At 37.8% G+C, this 21,811-nt stretch overlaps 1 protein-coding gene across 1 annotated transcript; it reads right to left on the reverse strand.

Annotated features, from left to right (window-relative positions):
• Positions 1-1,246: 1,246 nt before the first annotated feature.
• pou2f2a (POU class 2 homeobox 2a) lies at positions 1,247-20,344 on the reverse strand. The gene is made up of 15 exons (XM_062985562.1): positions 20,287-20,344; positions 19,731-19,765; positions 19,072-19,122; positions 18,370-18,486; positions 16,528-16,785; positions 16,213-16,324; positions 16,020-16,111; positions 14,636-14,803; positions 13,033-13,174; positions 12,776-12,924; positions 9,219-9,410; positions 7,092-7,140; positions 6,763-6,910; positions 4,751-4,824; positions 1,247-1,554 (listed from the first exon to the last, which is right to left on the reverse strand). The coding sequence occupies exons 1-15, from the start codon at positions 20,342-20,344 to the stop codon at positions 1,247-1,249; spliced, it is 1,953 nt and encodes a 650-aa protein (XP_062841632.1).
• Between the last annotated feature and the right edge of the window lie 1,467 nt (positions 20,345-21,811).

Genomic DNA, 21,811 nt, shown 5'->3' on the forward strand with positions numbered 1-21,811 from the left:
ATTTAATCTGTGTGAATGCTTCCCTTTTAGATGACGCTTATAGATTTTTCACTTGCACATCTTTAGTCGTGGCTCCTGTTCCCTGGTGTTTTGTGATCCCCCACGTCCATTTTCCACTCTTGATTTAGCTCTTTTGATCCTTTACTTTCCAGGACTCAGGAGAAAATCTGATAGAGGATGGAAGCAGCATATTTTCCTCTTTCTTTGTGGTATGTGTATGTTTTTTGGACATGTCTGAGGTCTTGTCTGAACACTTATTAGTCGATGCTACAAGGAAAGACAAGGGCTTTGGTATCCAAGAGAATGAGTCAGGGTTAGGCACAAAAATAACAATTAAAGAAATAATAAAGAAATAAAAATTATAAATGGTTGAGAAGAAAAGTCATGCTGTTTGTGTAACTCTGATGACAGTAAAACCTTTGTGGCTACTTAAATTTAGCTAAGGTAATGTCTGAAATAAATTCAGTTTAGCAAGGTTAAAGCAGAGGTAGATTGACAAAAATGGTAATGTATGCAAAAGTCTTAAAAATTAAAATAACTTAAAAGCACTAATTAGAAAGAGAACCAACGGCATATACAAAATAATATAAAACAATATGATAAAGTCTGAAAAATGAAGTATTTTTGGTGCTGTTTTGTGGAGCTGATGATCTGATCCTGGACAGGTCAGTTTTAAAAGTCTTAAGGTAAAGCTTTTCTCTCCGATTTTTTGGTTTCCGTTTTTTGGTATTTTGGTTGTGGTGATTTTGGCATGTTTGTCATTTTAGTTTTTTTGAGTCTTTTCTTTCCATCTATGTTTTGTGTATTTTCTTTTGGTTTCATATCTTTCTTTCCATTCGTGGACATCTGTCACAAGCCATTTATACTTTCCTCTTGTTTGCCACTCGTCATTTCTCATTTTTGGTTCTCATCCCTGCCCTCTGTTTCTTCTTTTTTAAAGTCTTGTTTTTCGTTAGTGAGAAGTATATGTACCTTTCAGTCAAAAACTCTCTTAGATACATAAACAAAAGCATTTTTGTGTTCATACATCCAATTCTCAGGGTTCCTCTTACTCCCTCATTTACTCACATTTAGTTCTCCCTTATTTAGTCAGTTTATTTTTGGTATTGTGAGAGAGGAAGCAAAGGAGACAAATGGAGGGAGTGAGAGATGGCTTTGGTTAAAAAGGCAAAGTTTTTGTTTTTGGTGTGCCAAAACTGTGTCCACTGACTCCATCCCCCAAGCACGTAATAGGCTGTTGCAGTAATCACTCGGCCATAGCTCCTCCTAAAGGTGGCGGTGAGGCCTCGCTGAAAGAGCAGAAGGAGGCAGGGCTTGAGCATGGAGAGGGAGAACATGAGTCTGGGCTCATGCGGCTGGCACCTGGAGGTGGAGATATATGGGCAATGTTGACCATTCCCATGCTGGCGCCTGCAGCCATAGAAAACAAGGAGGGGTGGTTAAGGAAAAGGGATGGGTGCAGTCCCATCCCGGAAGCTGCAGCTCCACCCAGGAACATCTGACCGCTGCCGTCTATGGCAGATATAGGCATCTGTCCACCACTGGCAGCCAGAGCTAGAAAAAAAAGATAAGAAATAAAAGAAGATTAGATATAGCTTTAAAAACGGCTGTCTGACAATTCAACCCATGCTTAAAGTTAACACAAAGGCTATGATAACCAATAAAATACCAAAAACTGGCCACGGACTACAAGCTACACAATGATTCTCACATTTGCAAAAAATGGAATATAGTATGAAAGCTATGGTCTCTGTTTGTAAACCCACAATGCAAACAGGATCTGTGTGCCTAATAAGTAGGCCAAGTGTAAACTGTATATAGGTTAGGGCTGGGCGATATATCGATATTTTAAAAATATCGATATATTTTCATACGCGATATAAGATAAGACAATATCGCATATATCGATATAAATGTTGCGTTCCAGTTAGATCAGACAGTTCGTCTTTCTCTTCTCCCAGTTTGTCTCTGCACATGTTCACCTGCCCCGCCTCTCTCCCTCACTGCCCCGCCTCTCTCCCTCACTGAACACAACTCCCCCCTCCCCACCGCTTCACCAGTAAGTCCTGCAGGCAGCGATAGCATGGAGACGGATAAAGACATGACAGAAGCTATGGAAGAGGAGCTGTTTACTAAAAAGAAAAATAATGACTAATTTTTTAATTATTTGGAGATGGTTCGAATTCAAAGTGTCAGATGAGCAGCAGAATAATGTATTCTGTAGAGAATGCCGAAAACAAGTCCAGATAAAAGGTTCCAGCTCCGTGTACCTTCATTCGTTTTTCACTTCAAATCCCAAAGTTAAGAAACAAGAAAACGAGTCGTTATTCGTTTCAAAAACCAACACAAGCGCATGCACACGCTGACATGCACGTATTTACTTCACATTAAGTGTTGAGAAAGTAATAATAACGTAGCGGTGCGTCTCCTGTTGTTCTGACTCTTGTGTTTGTATATGTGATGTGCATATATTTGCTCTATCTGTAAAAACAAACATTATGGGGATTTCTGTACTGGATGTTGTACGTGGTTGTGTTAGTTTATACTGGACGATCGCCCGACGTCCGACACGTCATTTATTTATTTATCTTCTATTATAGTATTTCTTGTTGTCGGCCAATAAACAACCAAACATTATTAAATTGCATGAACTAACTCTGCAGTAAACAAGGAGCAAACAGCAATTAAACAGCAAATAAAGCTGTTAAATAATAATAAAGTGCATGAAGAAGAACGCTGATTAAAATGCATTAAATGTTGTAATAGTTACACAGTAACATGAACGATTAGTTCTGCCTGTATTACAGAACTGAGTTCTATACAGTAAAAGAAAATATTAATGTAAATGTTAATGTTGTGGCGACATATACATAAAATAATGTATAAAGTCCAAACATGGGGGGGTGGGGGGTTAACGAGGGGTTTACTTTAACGCGGTTTTACTTTTAATGTCACACAAGCTCAGCCGGAAACCGTGTCATTCCAACATCTTCCCTACACACTCGCTCCCTGCGCCCTATAGTACACTTAACATTCTTAAAGGGCCAGACAATATATTTGTAATTCACGTTAGACAACAGGAGATGCCTTAGAAAACAACTTTTTTTTTTCTTAGAATAGCTCTTTTTTTTTTTTAAGGAAAAATTATTCTTGTGTGAAGCTTCCCCAGCATGAATATTAATAAAAGTGCCTGTAAAAAAATTGGAACATGTAGCTTTGTCTCAGAAGTGTCTTTTTGTTATTACCTTATGGAATAAAAAAATATCGAGATATATATCGTATATCGCCATTCAGAAAAAAATATCGAGATATAATTTTTGATCCATATCGCCCAGCCCTAATATAGGTACACCAATACTAGTACAAAACACTACTATGTCATAACCATTGAAGTGTCATTGCAGTGCTTAAAACTGGCCACCACCCAAATAAAATCTGACCAGAACTCCTTTGCTTACACCTTTCCATTAATGAATGGGGCATAGTGGGTGACAAAGTGTCAAAAACAAGGTGTGTTGCCGTCAGTATCTGTATTATTACAAATTGCATCTAAATGACAGGTGTAACATAAAATAAATGTTACCCTTCTTAACCCACTACCTGATGAGTTTATATTATGAATAAAAGACAAACCAAATAATTTTAGAGTTGAGGGGGATATTTATTAAGTTTTTTTTATAAAAACGTTAATGTATCCGAATATTTCATATTTATTTATTTATTAGGATTTTAACGTCATGTTTTACACATTTAGGTTACATTCATGACAGTAATGGTAGTTACTCGTTACACAGATTTACCAGTTCACAAGTTTAATGTCAAACTCAGTCATGGACAATTTTGTATCTCCAATGAACCTGACTGCATGTCTTTGGACTGTGCGGAGGAAACCGGAGCTCCTGAGGGAAACCCACGCAGACATGGGGAGAACATGCAAACTCCACACCGAAAGGACCCAAACTACCCCACCTGGGGTTCGAACCCAGGACCTTTTTGCTGTGAGGTGACAGTGCTACTTAGCCATTGTGGCACAGACCTTTATACAGCTGGTACATTTTTATTTAACTTTTTAATACCAGCTTAAAACAAATATAATATATATCTAAATATAAACCCAAAATTACACAAAATAAAAAACTGCCCTAAAATTCATATATTTAAATGTGTACACTTTGCCCTTTAATAGGGCTCTCTGAGTTTTTATTATTAATAACTGCCAATAGAAAAGTTCAGCAAATTTTGCAAAAAAAAAATTCACAATGTTGTAAAGGTAAAATAAAAAACCATAGCACATGCTTATTTCACCAATTATTTGATAAAAATGCACACTATGTATTAACAGTCCAAAAAATGTTAAACATGAACTTAACAACTTGGTGGACGATTATGTGCAGCTAAGTAAAAAAGAATTAGAAATAAGAATGTCAAATTACAAAAAATGAAGAGATTTTATTTTTATTGTGCTTCAGCTTCTAATCAATAACCATTATAAGCTTACCATTCTGTTACAAACTATTACTTTTAAAAACATAACCAGTAATGTATCTCCAAAAGCATGTTGAATTGTTGTCATTCATAAAGCATTTTACTCCACTATCTTTAATTTTTTCATTTGTTAATATAATTTTTTTTTTTTTTTTACTTTTCTACATTACTTTCAAGGGTTTTTCTTCTTTTGTTATAATATATGTAAACATCTGTCTTGCTGCTTTATTTCCTTTTGTGTCCATTTGTTTTAACAGTAACAAACCTTGCATTGTTGCCAGTGGGTGGCTGCCGATGAGAGACTGGTTCATGCCTGTGCCCACACCCATCATTGTGTTCCTGCAATGTGTATGGTTCCATTGACATGCACACACAAACACACACACACACACACACACACACACACACACACACACACACACACATGCATTCATGTAAGAAAAGGTGGAGACTGTTACACTAATCACAAAAACCTGCAAATTCATTATAAAATCATTTTATTTAAGAGTATGTGAGCATACATAAACATGAAATGTGAGGACAAGAAATTTCAGTGACAATTACTAAACACCTATTTAGCTGGATAAACTGTGTGGAAGTAACATTTTATAAATTGGCAGAATAGCTAAAATAGTTGCTCTAAAATCCCAATGTCATTTTCTGCATTAATGCTGCCATCACAGAGGTCTAAATTACCTCATAGCATGACAGACCCTGGCTTTTGGACTTGTTGTTGATAACAGTCCGGATGGTCCATCCCAGATGCCTCAGAGCCCAGAGAACTTGATGCCGCTTCTGGACATGGTTTTTGCACAGTAAAGTTTATAGTGCCATCTGTGAATGTAACTTCATATCGAAGTGCTAGACAAAGGTTTAACAAAGTTTTCCTTTACCCATGTGGTTTTATACAACAGGTAGTTCTGACCTTACAATCTGATTGGTTGAGAAGCGTTCTAACTGTGCTGATATTCGTGATAACAGCACGGCCTTTTAACACCACAATGGTATTACTCCACTGAAGCGTTGCCAGTAACGACAAGCTTCATGCACACAAACGCGCACGCAGGCGACACAGACTTTTTTTTCCCGGTCGCGTTTTAAATCCGTTATCTGATTTACAATCTAGCGCACTGTGTAGGGAACATAACCAATTGTCTAATTCACTATCTAGTGCACTATGTAGGGAACATATATCCGTGATCTGATACACAATCTAGTGCACTATGTAGGGAACATTAATGTGTTTGTAACACGAACAGTTAGCTTAATAGCCCAGTTAGCAGCTCCTAGAAGTTCTGTTTTCACCCATACCCTTTGATGTGTGCGAGAGGTTTTTTTATTTCTTTTTTTCCCTTCGGAGGTTCTTGCCTTCTTCTTCTTCTTACCTCCCTGAAATGAGTTTTTGCAACTTGGGATGTCTGCTTTGTAGTGTTAAACTTTATATTCGTTGTGGAACTACTTTTTGGCGGAAGGTATTGTCAATATTAAAGGATATTTATTATGAAATTCAGGGCTTCTTTGATTTATTTTCTTTCTTTATTTCGTAAAAACTGTTGTATAAAAGCAAAAAAATACTCGAGGTCGTGTGTTATCGCGAATAACATCACGGCTGGGATTATCTACGGCACTCACCTTTGGTTTGTGCCTGCGACCAAATCACAGCCGTGATGTTATTCGCGATAACACACTCCCTCTCGTGTTCTATTGCTTAAATATCAGCTATTTATAAATGAAGGTTCATAATGCAGTGCCATCACACTTGCCCTTTATGCACTGATATTCTTCCAGATTCCTTAAATCGTTAAATGATATTATGCACTATAGTGGGAGAAATGTGCAAATTCTGTCCATTCTTTCTTTGATCATGATTACAATAACCTGTTGACATCACCTGTTTGCATTGCATTACTATGTAGTATTTTTTTAATCTCATTACTGGCCCTAAATTGCCCTGTCCCAGCATTTTTTGAATGTGTTACAGGTCTGAAATGCAGGGATGGATGTATATTAACAAATAAAATGAAGTTGACCAGATAAAAATCTAAAATATATATGGGTTCATACTGTTGGCAATGAAATAAAAGTCAAACTAAATGTAAAAAAACACTGCAGGCTTTTAATTTGCATTTTTCAAACTGTCCCAACTTTTTTGATTTGGAGTAGTATAAAATTTCTGTTATGTCTTACTTTATATAAAAGGCTTGTAATTAAATATGGACCTGATTCATTGTCATGTTATTTAGATAATGAGTGAAGACATGAGAATAATGTGCTTACCCGGTGTTAAGTCCAGGGCTTCCCAAACTGGGTGGGGTGGGGCTTGATGTGCTAACATGAGGAGGAGTCGCAGGTGGGGGCACAGAGCTCATTACTGCATGTCCTATAGGATTAAGAGAGCAGGCCACAGATGGGGTGGAACTAACAGCTACAGAGATAAAAAAAAGAATATATAAAGATATAATTAAAGTTTCCAATGGAATTGTGTAATTAATAATCTGTCCAAACAATGCTCGTCATAATCGGTTTGTCACTTTGGTGAAAATGTACTGTCCTAGGATTTGAACTATAGTCTGATGACTGGAATTGTGAAAATGTTAGTAACTTACCTGTAACATTGAGGCTTGTGGTAGCATGAACTAGTCCCTGACTGGATATCTGAAAAAAGACAAAGTGCATGCGGCAATTCACTCTAAAGTATACATATTGAATGTTTTGCTATACAATTCCAGTGGTTCCTAACCTTTTCAGGCCAAAAGGTGTGATGCTCTCACACAATTTATCAAAAATGCTAAATCATTTTGCTTTATTTGACAATTATTCATCACTAAGACCTCCCTGTCATGCAGTATTCACCAGTATGAAAGGGTAAGAGCAAGAACATGCTTTCTTTGACACATTGACCTTTGCTGACCAGTTAGAGAATTTACCCGCTATGGTCAATTCTATAGCTTCAGCTTATGCAGTGTTTTTTGTCAGATTAATCTGCTTGGAGAAGATTGCTAACTGCTCCTCTGATACAAATGAGTGCACAGATGCCAGAGATTGGCTGCAATTTATTAATATTATGATTATTACTGGATTATTATTAGATTGTCAGCCAGGTATCAGAACATTGTCAAGTTTTGATGCCTGCCTGACCACTGTAGGTGCTTTCAAAGATGGACAGGAGTTAGCATGTGTACTTTGACAGCCCCATGCACAGAGGAGTTTGATTCACTGTTTTGTTATGACTCAGTCATCACCAGTATTAATGTTATTTGCAGTTTGAGCCACAGTAGCCCTCCTGTTTATCTGTATCAAATGCCATGGCCTTCTAGTCCTCTGGCACCAATGAGTCTTGGCCTTCCAACTACCTATAAGTGGTGTGTGGCTTGTCCCTCATCAGACCACTGTTGGTGGGTACTCACCACAGCTGCCTGTGAGCACCCCTTGCTGTTATACATACTTCAGCTTAGTAATCTGGAAATAATGATTCTGTAATTATGAAAGTCACTCAACATGCATTCAACATGTGTATGACACATAGTTACAATCAGCCCAAAATGTGATATATTCCTCACCCTCACACGCACAAATATTACAAAATAGGCATTGCCATGCACATTTTGAGAGTGGTCCTAATGTTTTGGGTTATCAGTGTATAAGCTTCCGCTCCTGTTCAGAGGACTATAAGTTAATGCTTCTCTCCCCAAGATTATAAGTTCTAGCTTCTATCCAGGGGACTACCAGCATCTGCTGGTATCAAAAGGGCTACAAGCTGCTGCTTCTGTAAATTATGAGCTACTCATTATGATCATTATATCTCTGTATATTTAAATATTACAGTTAACTGAAGGCCATGATTTATGTTTATGTTTATTTTCCAAACCTTTTCAGAGGATTTGGAACCACTGGTGTATCCACAGAGAAGCTGTGATGACTGTAATTGTAAAGATGCATTCAAACATGCAAAAGGTACAACACATTGTGAAACATACAAAGCAGGAACAAGCTGTTTAAAAAGTTCAGGATCAGCTCAGGGAAACAAACTATTCCATTCCAGTAATAAACTGAATTTGATCTCATCATCTGAGCTGGCTTATTTTACATTAAAAATAAAAGTGGTCCTAAATTACGGCATGGTGGCTCGGTGGGTAGCACTGTCACCTCACAGCAAGAAGGTCCTGGGTTCAATCCCCAGACGGGGTGGTCCGGGTTCTTTCTGTGAGGAGTTTGCACAGACTGTCTGTGTGGGTTTTCTCTGGGATCTCCAGTTTCCTCCCACAGTCCAAAAAACATTTAACAACAGTCAGGTTAATTGGAGACACTGCATTGCCGTATAGGTGAATGGGTGTGTGTATGTGTGTGTGTCTGCCCTGCGATGGACTGGTGCCCTGTCCAGGGTGATACTGTGTGCCTTGCGCCCACTGAAAAGCTGGGATAGGCTCCAGCACCCAACCGCGACCCTGATTGGATAAGCGGTTAAGTAAGTAAGTGAGTGAGTGAGTGAGTGGTCCCAAATTAGTCAAGTGTGATGTGATTTAAGTTTTGGGGACAATGTGTAGTTTTTCAGTCATCCCTAATCATTAATATGTGTAAAATATTTAAAAATATGGTTTTGTCATAATATTTAAACATGAGAGCTGAACATGCCTGAAGCTTTTTTTGATAACAAAAAACAAATAAAAATGTGCTGCTGGGATAATTACAAGCACAGGAAAGGTGGGGCAGGTGGAAGCGAGGGTGGGTCGTACCATGTGTGGACTGTAGCAGGGGGGTTTGTGCGTCGCAGGGGGGGGCTGACTGGGCAGGGGAGGGGTGGTACTCGAGGGGTTGATGCGTTTTTCTTTCTGCCGGCGGTTGCAGAACCACACACGGATCACCTCCTTCTCCATATTGAGCTGCTCTGCCATTAGAAGAATCCCCTCCGAGGTAGGCTTCTGGTTCTGTGCACATACCACACACATTTGTTATATTTCACATATATAAAGCACCTGTAGTACACTGAGCCCCTAAAGGGACAGCCCTAAAAATGGTGTTTACACCGTAGTCTATCTTAACGTGACATTTAGCTAAGCTACATATATATACAGTAATACCTTGTAACTTGATGTCCCCTGAACTCGAAATCTTTGAAACTCGACGCACTTTGTGGAGAAATTTGTACACTTAGACTCAACATTTCCCTCAAACTTGACATGTTTAGCTTTTTAAATTTTTTTTTATTTAATTTATTTAATTTCAAATTACCAATGAACAGCAGCTTTGTTCAGCGCTTGGCTTGAGCAGTGCGGTAAAACGTCATCAAAGTGTGAATATGAGACAAATCTGCATTTGTGTGGAATAACAGTCAAATTCACTCTAAAAGCGTCCACATGTATCTGTGTTTGGCTGGATTGTCCTCCTGTTTCACTTTTAAACTTGTGTTATAGCTCAGGGTGCTGAAAAATTTGGAGAATCAGCTTTTCCGAGTCTAAAACGCTTTTCATACAAAAAGCTTGATGTGACTTAATGTATTAAAAGAACGACACAGGAACACTAAACTTCTCTTAATTATTACTGCTCATAAGTTCTCTTCACTAATGAAATTCCTTGCTCATTGTTTTAGTACACGTTAAGCTTTGTGCACTGCCACACTTCATAAGAAATATTGGCACAGCAGCGCAAAAGCGGTTTTGTCACTTCTAATGTGAATGCACTTTTACTGAATGGAATACAGTATTTCTGGATTAAGCATCTCCACGATTAAGAAGCATAAGGAAACAATAAAGAAGTTAAGGTAAAGTGCAGGTTTTATTGTATTTAAGTGTTTTTGATTGTATTTAAGTGTTTTTTTATATTATACTTTTGTTATCTTCAGTGTATACGTGTCAAAAACAACCCCATTATTTTACATTAGACAGAAATGGGATTAACATTAGCAGGTTTCTCATAAATCCTTATGGGAAAAAATACCTTGAAACGCAACATCTTTAAAACTTAATGCCAGTCCCAGAACCAATTGATGTCGCGTTTTAAGGTACCACTGTATTTATATCCACATGCTATGAATGTCCCACCTGCCATAACTTATATCAGTTAAGCTTCTGACTGTTGTCACAGACAAAAATCAGCATCATGCCCAACACCACACAAGGCATCCTCAGCACTCGCAATAACCTAAATACTGATCTCCAGCAACACAGCAACATATTCCAACTGGACCCATCTTGCTGACATGCAGCATTGCACTTCACCCTGTACTTTAGCTCTGCTGCTATATTGCTACTCTGTATTATCTAAGAATTCAGTAAAAGCACAGTATTTATAGAATTGTGTGAAAATTCTGTGTTTGTTGAGTGTGTATATGATCTAGTTTGTGGTAGCACTGTAGGATCTTTTTGGTTGTCTCGATTTCTGTTATCATCATTTATTTTTGTTAGCTGAGCAACCTTAGCTTAGTTAACTTATTTTCTTGTTTGATTCATTTCATGTTGTTGGGAATAATCAGTGGTGGGTTTAGTGAATATTGGATGGATGGATGGATGGATGGATGGATGGATGGATGGATGGATGGATAGATGGATAGATAGATAGATAGATAGATAGATAGATAGATAGATAGATAGATACTTTATTAATCCCGAAGGAAATTAATTACTGCCTTTTGTGTGTGTTTTGTGCTTTTCTGTTAGTAAAATCGCACTACGGTTGTAATCTCTGTCTCAGTTTGCCTGTTTGTTTCAGTCAGTCAGTTTGGAGGACATCCTGGTAGAACAGCAACAGCAAATAAACTACTCAACACCATTGCACCCAGACTGACCGAACCACCACTCGCTCCTTTAGTAGAATCATGTGAGGTGAGTCAACCCCCTGCTGTTCCACTCACTTTCCTGTTGGGTCAGCCTGAAATGTATGATGGAAATCCCAATAACTGTAGGATATTTTTTGTTGCACATTTTCTCTCATCACTTCATCACTCTGCCTTTATTCCCCACAAAAGGCAGCAAGGTGACCTTCCTTATCTCCTGACTATCTGGCAGGGCTAGAAGGTGGGCAACCTCCATATGGAGACAGCAAGTTGTGGAGACAAGGTACTACGAACTCTTCAAGCCAACGTTTAGGACAGTTTTTGACCACCTAATGGAGAGAAGGGAGGCAGGTGAAAAGCTACTCAACCAACAAGGTGAGAGGCGTGCAGCTGACTAAGCTGTCCTTCTGCACTCTGGCAACACAAAGTGGCTGGAATCATTATTGGCGTTGTCGGAGAGGTCTACACCAGGACTTGCAAACCAGAATGGCCTACCAGGATGACTCCCTTTGCCTGCATCACCTGGATGCTGTGGAGATGTGGATAAAGGAGGGAGACAAGTGAAAAATGGCCTTCCCTACAACCAGTGGACATTATGAGTACCTGGAAGATGAAAAGGTGCAGGCAGTATTCAACTGGCCACAACCAAAAACAGTCAAAGAACTACAATGCTTCTTTGGTTTTGCCAAATATTATAGGAGGTTTATCAGGAACTACAGCACTGTTGCCGCACTGACCTACCTCCTCAAGGGGACCACAGCTCACCTGGTCACTAGTTCCTTACAAAATGTTCACCTGATTAAAACAACTCTTCACTACAGCACCCATTCTGCGCCAGCCGGGTCCGGAAGTCCAGTTCATTGTCAAGGTGGACAGGGGCCATGCTATCTCAATGTTGCATGCTTTTATCAAAAGCAATCTACAACTGTGTCTGAATTTGATCAATGCAAAATGTACTAATGTTAGGGTTGAATCAATGACCCTCTGATTACTAGTACCTTACTATTATTATATTACTATTACTACTACCTTAACCACTGAGGTTGATGTCAGCGTATTTGATCTCTGCACCACCTGGATGCTGTGGAGATGTTTCAAATATCATTTTTAAGTATGAGAAAACCAGAATTTCCAGCGAAAGGCCATCCAGACATGGAGAGAACATGCAAAACTCCTTTCCTATGTTTAAAAAAAATAATTGTACTGATCATGGGATGTTTAGGATGCAGCAGAATTTAAGCTAGAGTTCCTTAACACCCGCGTTAGATGCTATTTGGCTTCTACAGTTTATAATGTTTATATTTTTTGCTAGAAGTAAATCATGAATTGCAGTTGTAGTTCTTTTGATAAATAATGTGACTTTCTTGCAAAGTTCTTCAAGCAAAACACCAGAAAAGTATGTACTGCTTTTTTTTATTCTGAGATATTACTGCCTCAAACATATCAATGTGCTGTTATATATATGTTTCATACTGACCCTTCAGTGAGGTATAATCAAAATTCTGTGTGTGTTTGTCTTACTGTGATGAAGTTGCGCTCCAGGGCCACACGGACGTTTGTCTCAATGCTGGTGCGTTTCTTTCTGCGACGTCCAGGCAATCCCTCAAAGCCCAGCAACGGAGAAGACAGTGAGCTGGGGCTTGGTAGCATGTTGTCTATTGCCATGGTTTCTTAACACACATGCACAAATAGTGATGTCAGAATACATCTATAATCATTATCAATGCATGTAATTATACAAGTGCATAAGCAGACAAATTTTAAACAAACACACTTACCTGCATCACCCAACCATTTCTCCAGCAGGGGTTTAAGCTTGCACATGTTTTTGAAGCTAAGGTTGAGTGCCTCAAAGCGAGAGATTGTGGTCTGACTAAAGTCATTGCCATAAAGCTTTCCCATTGCCATTCCCACATCACCCTACAAACACGCAAATATTTTTTATATTATACACTGCCATTATTCAAACATTATTTTCACAAAGACACAAACCAAACTATTTATGCTAAGGCTTCAATTTTTTACATGTTTCTCAACTTCTTATTATGCACTGACACTAAAAACACTTGAACAAAGAAAAAACTCCTTAAGTGCATCTAAAACATTTGGATGGGGAGTCATATAAAATCATAATGTAAAATCAATGTGCGCGAGATTGAGCCCCATATAAACTTGTCTCGTGTAGGTGAAAAGATGCAGTCAGCTACTGCACACATGTTGGACCAACACACGTGTTAGTCACGGCTCTCCTTGGTTCAGTAGAGAGGAAGCGAAATGCAATTGGATAATTGGACATGACTAGACTAGGAAGAAATCTGAAAAAAATGCAGTTTTAATCCAATAAAAAATAAAAAGAAGTATGCTGTTATTTATTAAAACAACATCATTGTCAAGTTCTTGGAAAAAGAGTAAAATAAGGAAACTCAGTACAAGCAGGGGCCAATACACAAGCAGCACCCCAACCGACCAACAGACTCATCTCACACTCAGCATGAATCCAAATAAAGGGCCAACTCCAAAAAAGGGTTGCACACCACCTCTGGGGCAGCTTGTTCTTCCAGGGCAGTTCTGTTGTGACAGCCAAATAAAGTGGCATTACGCAGGAAACCGATTGAGCCCAACACCACAGTTTTGAGTGAAGATTTAAACGCTTAATGAGATGCATGTGACTGTCAGTTAAGAGTAACACGCGAATCATCTGCGCCTTCACTATTAGACTTTACCCCAGACTGCTCTAAATGATGAAGAACTCAAATTCTTCATGCTTTTCACTGGTTAGTACTTTTGTTAGAAATAATTGCATTTTATATGTATGGTTTCTTTAATCTAATTCTAGGATGGGTCCCTGTTGAGTCTGGTTTCACTCAAGGTTTCTTCCATTCCATTTATTCCAAATTCAAGGGAATTTGTCCTTGCCACTGTTGCCCTTGGCTTGCTTAACAGAGGTTTTTTGGTCCTGAATTCTGTAAAGTTGCTTTGAGACAGTTCTGTTGTAAAAAGTGCTATACAGATCAATTTGACTTGACTTTTGACTGATAAACATACCCTATGTGTATGTATGAATGAGTTTGTAATGTTCTGCAGTGGATTAGTGCTCTGTTCAGTGAGTATACCCATTATGCATTTAATGGCTTGGGTAGGCTTTAGGCCCTGTATGATCAGGAATCCCTGATCAGGATTACTAAGAATTACCTGATTAAGTAATTACTAATAATAAATAAAATAACTTATTAATGTACACAGGCTACCAAAAACAATTCCTATATAACATTTAATTAATAATATTTTTTTTGTAATGTACTGCCAGAGGAGCACACTAGGATCTTGTTGAGAAAGGACATCACTGTGAGTTTTCATTAACACAAATGTATACACACACACCTGTGTAAAGCCCAGTTTAATACGCCTCTGTTTAAACGTGCGAGCAAATTGCTCTAGCTCCTCCAGGTCGCTGGGCTCCTCAGCGTGTGGGGTCACGGAGGCAGCCGAGCTCATTGGTGTAGACACTGAAGTCGTGGAGGTCATGCTGCTATCCCCGCCTTTCTCCCTCTATGATGAAAATGTCCAGAGGTCATGATTATGCCACAGCACACACACAGCACACATCGTACACATACATTAACATCTTTTAATGTTGTCTGCTAACAGATACAGGGTTGCATGGCACTGGTTCTGGGGGTCTGGGATCTGATGCAATCTTGTGGGACAGTGGTAGCCTAGTGTAAAGCATTGGGCTATCAATCGAAAGGCTGAGAGTTTGAATCCAGGCTCTGCCATGCAGCCACTGTTGGGCCTTTGAGCAAGGCACTTAACTCTCTTGGCTCCAGGACGCCATACAATGGCTGACCCTGTGCTCTGACCCCAGCTTCCAAACTAGCTGGGATACATGAAAAAGAATTCCATTTTACTGTACATAAATATATGTATATATGACAAATTAAGGCATCTTCTTATTATTATTATGCTTTGTCCCACCTGCTGGCTAAGTGTTGGTTATGTTGAGTCATATGACTGTGCTGAGGTTTGGCCCTCTGGAATCAGGCTTGGGGTTGCCATGCCACAAAAATCAATCCTGCTTAATGTTAGATGGGTCTGTGGTGACTGTACACACAATGCCTACAAACCCATCATTAGACTTTATTCAATTTACTAGTGCAGGCCTGAAAGAAACGCACCAGCATTGAGACAAACGTCCGTTTGGCCCTGGAGTTCAGGGTTGTTCTTCCCTCTTGTATTAGACAGCCAAAAATCCTCCTTTTAGTTATTCATTTATTTAGAAAAACAAAAATGCGAAGAGCTCTGGAGAAAATGGGGAGGAGGTAGGTGTGAGGATCCATCAAGGTGGAGAGAAGAGAATGAGGGGTAAATATGTAACAGTCAAATAGGAGTAGGGAGTTTTAGCCTTGTCCTTTCCTCCCTAACAGAAAAAAGGAGGATGGATCCTTTCAGTCTGGTTCCACTCAAGATTTCTTTCTTATTATTATGAGGAATTTCTAAGTCCTAAGCTTGTTCATTAGCGTTTTTGACGTATATTTCTGTTAAATTGCTTTGACACAATTTTCATGGTTAAAAGTGCTGTACAAATAAATTTAAATTGACTTAATTATAATCAAGACATTCCCTGACATGTTAGCATTGTTGACTAAAGCATTTATGCAATCATTAGCAATATTTATTTTTAGAATTTCATGTGTACATTAAGTCATGAGTTATTCAGTTCTAACAGCCTGTTAGTGTGGCAAAGTGAAGGCTAAAGGTTCTCTACCTGAGGTTGCATGCCCAGTCTAGGAGGCGTGGTAAGGAGAGCCCCTGGACTTTGCTGAGGTAGTGAAATCAAATTTGGTGTTGAAAGGAGACCTATGTGGAGGAATGAAAGTAAAGGAAAAATGTGAATAAAAGTCATAACAGTAGTGAATAAAAATACATTGCTGATCTTTATGTGCATGTGTATGACCTACCTTGCTGGCTTTGCTGGGCGGTTGCCTGGGGTAAGAGGAACTGGGCAGGGGACTGCAGAGGATGACTTGGCATGAGCACTAATTGCTGCAGCTGCAACAGCTGCTGAATATCCTAAAATAGCAGCAATTATGTATAAATAAATATATACATTTAATAAGTATATTACAAGCAGCATTGGATGCTGAATTCTGAGTAAGTCAGTGTCCAAATTTTTGCATGCAACAGGTGCCAAAGAAATCTTATTGTTCTCATGAGCAACAATGAAAATAATGAATCAACATAAAAACTAATTTCATCTACAGCCCAGTCATTACCTGGGCAGTGAGCTGAATAGGCTGTGATAGGGCAAGCGATGGCAGGGCTTGTGCTGGACTTTGCTCGACTTTTGTTTGCTGCTGGACCAGTGCTGAAGCCTGACTGGCTTGCTGCTGCTGACTCTGTTGCTGGTTGGCGGCGGCAGCTGCTGCATGGGCAGCATGAGCCGCATTGGATTGCTGCATGGCAGCAGCCAGGAGCTGCGCTTGAGCCTGCTGAAGCAAAAGCTGTTGCTGTGCTGGAAGCAGAGCTGCCAGCTAGAAAGAGGAGCAAGCAACAGAGGGAAAGAGCCCAAGAAAGAGACAATAGAAATGACAATGACATTACATCAGTGGTGGCAGAGAGGCTAAGCAGAGACAGCATAAGAAAGCCATCTTAAAACCTAAAGTAGCAAATAAGCAGAATCATAAGGGTTTAGGAAAGTAATTGTAAGTGCTGGAAAAATAGAGTGGGAAATTTTAAAAAGAATGCATATTGGTATAGCAATACGACAAATATACAAGGGTTCTTCAAAAGGTTTCCGCAGTTTTATATTTTGGTTGGAAACAGTGAGGGCGGGAGTAGTAGTAATTGGTTGTGTCTGAGAACCTGAGAGAGAGAGAGCTTATAGTTCGAATTTAGCGCCATCATTTTTGGACCGCTCAAAGAAGCTTTAAAGGGAAGAAGATTTTCACGTGATGATGTGAAAGCAGCGGTGTATCAGTGGCTGCGCGCTCAACCAAAAACATTTTTTTGCTGATGGCATTAAAAAGTAGGTATGACACTAGGAAAATGCATCGGAAGGTGACTATGTAGAATAGTGATGTCATTTGTCTTTAAAATTCTTAATAAATAGAGTTAAAAAAAATACGGAAACTTTTTGAAGAACCCTTGTATTCATTTCCATCGATGATCTGATGGGAGAAATACTGCAAGCATGTTTTCTACATTGAAAATGTAACTGTTGTCAATTATCAATTAATTAGCTGTTAATTTTAATGACACATAACTAGATTAAAATTCTAATTTGCAATTTAACAATGAATAAATTATAGACCTTTTATATACTGTGCAGTACTACTGTATAATTAACTGGGCAATGCATGCCTTTTTTGCATGCCTTCTTTACATCTTGCATATTAAGTCTGCTTGGAAAGGGGTTGCTTTAAAGGGTGGGGATTTAAAGCCATAATGCAGCCACCTTAAGTGACATTGTTCCAAACCACTACGTTAATACCACTTGATGTTGCTAGTTTTGAGAGCTATTTTTACATGGGTTTTTATTGCATCACTAGCTTTATTACTTTTTAGGAGAGCTATGCCTTTAAACATACTGCTAAACCAACGTGGAGATTGGCATTAAAAAATCTTAGTAGTAATTAAATGGACTCTGCTGAATATATTACTATAACATTTATAATATATAATATAATAATTTACTCATTTAATAATTTACTCATTTAAAGCAACAATGTTGCTGGCACTGGACTGCAGAATTCAAGCAATTATTAACAACAAAAGATTTCCAACCAAGTCATAATTATAATGATTTTCATGCAATGTCTTTTTAATTATATCTTTCATAATTTATAATTATTGTTTTATTTTAAATCATCCTTTCTGAAGTGCAGAAACAAATGGCAACACATATGCAATGCATTTACATTGCACTGCACTGTATTTATACCTGAAATCCTGAAGTCTGATGGCAAAAAAATATTTAGTCTAAAACTAATAAAAGTTGTATAAATGACTAAATGCATTTAAATCTAATGTGCATCATGATGTGAGTTTGCAGTGTTTTATGTCTATAAGATTTTCCGACATGCATTTTTTATGTCTGTGTGATTAACTGTGCTTACCCCTGCAAGCTGACTACCGGCCAGCATGAGCTGTGTGTGTGGAAGAGGAGGCTGAACAGGAGGTGGAAGAGGTGGTGCATGGGAAATGAGCATTTCAGCTGTTTCTTCGGCTTTAACCTGTAACAGACATATACACAGACTGTTTTTTAAAAGCATTTTGATAAAACAAACACCAACAAGCACCCATGGGAAAACCGAAAACCATCTGAGCCACCTCTGTAATTCTGCTCTACTAGGCACATAATTAAAGCATACTTAATCAGCATCTCTGCTGTAACAACCAACATCTGTAAGTCCAATGAACATATTTTTTAAAAATATATATTAAAATCAGGTAATAACTTAATTCTTACTAAAAGCATACTTACAAAGTGTTCCAGAAAGCAGCACAGTCCTTTAAAAATTCAATACAATGCAAATTCACAGGTCGGCTCCTGTAACAGTCAGTCCACCACCTCACAATGATTTAACAATGATGTGTTCTTTACCAGTGGGTGTGTTTTTTCTTACCCGCCCTTGCATTATCTAGTTAGGTATCTGAGAAGGGGTTCGGTCATTAGCAATCATTTAGATTCATTTGCATATTACTGTCTCTTTAAAACTGAATGACCTGCAGAAATGCATTCCACCAAAACACACCCAACATTTTAAATCAAAACACATGCATTCACTAACTCTCACTTGAATAGTAAACCTCCTCACCTTAGTGTGGCTTGGGGTTGGAGAGAGGCAGAATGGAGTTGCTGTCATTGGCTGGATCCAAGTAAAAACATGATAAAAATGGAAATTTAAGACAACATAAGAATGAATGATTAAAAAAAAAATGAAAATAAAGAAATAATTATGTAAATATTCACAATATACACAGATAAACTGTGCAGATATGCTGATCAACAAATGTGAAGTACTCTTTGAGAAACTAACTACAGCAACATCTAAAACAACTATGTCCAAATTTATGAGCCGTGCAAAAGTCAATAAAAAAAAACCCTTAAATGTCCCAAGACTAAACTAAGCTTGATAGTGTATAGATCTTGGTTGTGCTTGATTTTGTGTTCTGCAAAATCTTTCTACAACATTCTACTTTTTCTTAGTTTGTGAATTTGTTAAATAAAATAAGTAAATTAATTTCATACATCGTGGTTATAAAATGTTAACTTTATACCATAAGAATACATGACATTTACATGATAATGCACTAAATGAATTCATTACACCATTTTGATACCATTTTAAAGGTACTACAAATTAGTACGTTGTACAAGGAAATTAATTTGATCATTTTCCTTATTGCTAGAACACACCAAGCAAACAAAATAAACACTAAAGTAAGTAACATCATGACTTAAAAAAAAGCTTACCTGATCATTGGCCTCAGGACTGTTCCTCTCCGAGTCTGCAAGAGAGCACACACACATACGCACAAAAGAACGTATACACAAGGTCAGAGTAGTGCCTCAGGCTTCGGTCCTCACATCAACAAAGAGTAAGCCAGTTACCCAGAGGCATCACATTACTGAAATACCACAGAGTGTTTAACCTAGGTTGACTCTGGCCATTTGTGTTTGTCTGGGTGACCACATGAGTGTAGTGTGTGTAGTCAATATATATGTGTCTTAGCTTATATTGATGCATACATAAAATGATCAGGGACTCTAGCGCAGGCTGACTAGCACATTTTGCAGTTCTGATTCATACTTTGTGGAAAAATATCACAACATTAGATCTTATCAGCAAAACACAGAAACAGAAATACATTGTATGAAAAACTAACCCCCACACATGCACTGCTAATAATGAATCATAGTATCTAAAACAAATTCGCCCTGGCCTACACATGTTCCTGGAGATGTGGGAGTCTGCATACAGATACACAAAAAGCTATACAAGCATACATATGCAATAATAATTTCTTACCTGTGCTGTCTGCAAGTAAATCAGCCCCAGTCTTCTCATCTTCAACTACTTTAGACATCCTGATATCTACTGTACAGACAAAATATACAGAAGAAAAATATGATGAGGTAAAATCCTGGTCCATATACAGTTGCAAAAAAAAGTAAGACTGGATTCACTGACTAAGCATGAGTGTGTTAGATTTGAATTTGTTTTGGCCATATAGTGTAGGATATGTGCTTGCTATGTAAGAATATATTTTAAAGAAAGTAATACTCTGAAAAGTAAATTGAGGCATTGTAGCCACAGTTTTCCAACCTGAATTTTCTTATATTAAAAATGCTTTTCTGTGTGGACTTTTCAGTTGACTGAAATAATGAAAATGTCAAATAAATGGATTAAATTTAATAGAGCCACAAAACATTCCAAAATGTCAACTAATTTTAAACCAAATGTAATAATCTGATCATGTGTTTCTGTAACATCAATAACAACTTCAAAGACAGTTAAAAAGCAGAGAAAATAGATGATCAACTAAAACTATTAAAGGTAAATTATTTCAAACAGATGCTCCAATCTGGTATATTACTTTTATTTTTTCTCCTTTTACATTATCGTAACACATAATGTACTCACTGTACTGTTCCTATATGTGCTAAATAAATACAGCTCTATAAAACAAAACAAAACAAAGATTTGTAAAATAAATAAGTAAGACATTGCTAGATAAGTAGACCAAAACTACACACTTCAGAAATAAAACGATTATAAAAAAATTGACATTTATTTATTCATGTTAATAATATGCAAACTACAATAAACTAAACTACAATTTACTGAGTTGACATGATGAATGTTTTCACACACGACAATTTTTTAGAGTTTAATAACAACAATGCAGTAAAATACAATAATCCACACTCTAATTGTAGATTTAGATTCAGTAAGATAGGTGTTTATACTATTTTGACAAAGGCTAATAACCAGGTTGGTAGTAGGGGTGGGCAATATGGCCTTTAAATAATATCACGATATTTTGGGATATTTTTACGATAACGATATTTACTCGCGATATATAAGAACACTTTTTAAAAAAGTTTATTTTAAAAACACCTTTGTTTTGCAGACACTCAGGAAATCTAAGGTACAAATGTTACTAAATGTACATTACATTAAGCATCACTTCCAGTAGGGCTGGGCGATATGGCTAAAAAACGTATATGCTTTTGAGAAGTGGTGATATACGATATGATATCATGTAAACTTAAAGTACAATGGCAGGCCACTGCTCGTATTTTACCTTATGTTTTAAGTTCTCTTAAAAACACAAAACTTTGTTCTGATCAATTCTGACTCATAACAGTGTTTATATTTTGTATTATTATAAGGCTGTATTTATATTAATCAGAAGGTAACCTGTGTTTTCTGTTCGTTCACTGACACAGTTTTTGTTTTCACATCATTCTCGGACTCACGCGGGTGCTTTTGCTTTAGGTGCTGAAATAAATGTGATGTTGCCACTGTTTGTCGTTACAGTATTTTTGTA

The sequence above is a fragment of the Trichomycterus rosablanca genome, chromosome 2 (genome assembly GCF_030014385.1).
Source record: "Trichomycterus rosablanca isolate fTriRos1 chromosome 2, fTriRos1.hap1, whole genome shotgun sequence".
NCBI lineage: Eukaryota > Metazoa > Chordata > Actinopteri > Siluriformes > Trichomycteridae > Trichomycterus > Trichomycterus rosablanca.

What these genes read in the sequence shown, in the direction of transcription:
- pou2f2a (XM_062985562.1), bottom strand. Translation starts at nt 20,344, where the DNA reads ATGTCTAAAGTAGTTGAAGATGAGAAGACTGGGGCTGATTTACTTGCA. An exon ending in GTCCTGAGGCCAATGATCAG is followed by an intron (nt 19,123 to 19,730) that starts GTAAGCTTTTTT and finishes ACTTGGATCCAG; the next exon opens with CCAATGACAGCAACTCCATT. An exon ending in TGGAGCGCAACTTCATCACA is followed by an intron (nt 9,411 to 12,775) that starts GTAAGACAAACA and finishes GTATGTGCACAG; the next exon opens with AACCAGAAGCCTACCTCGGA.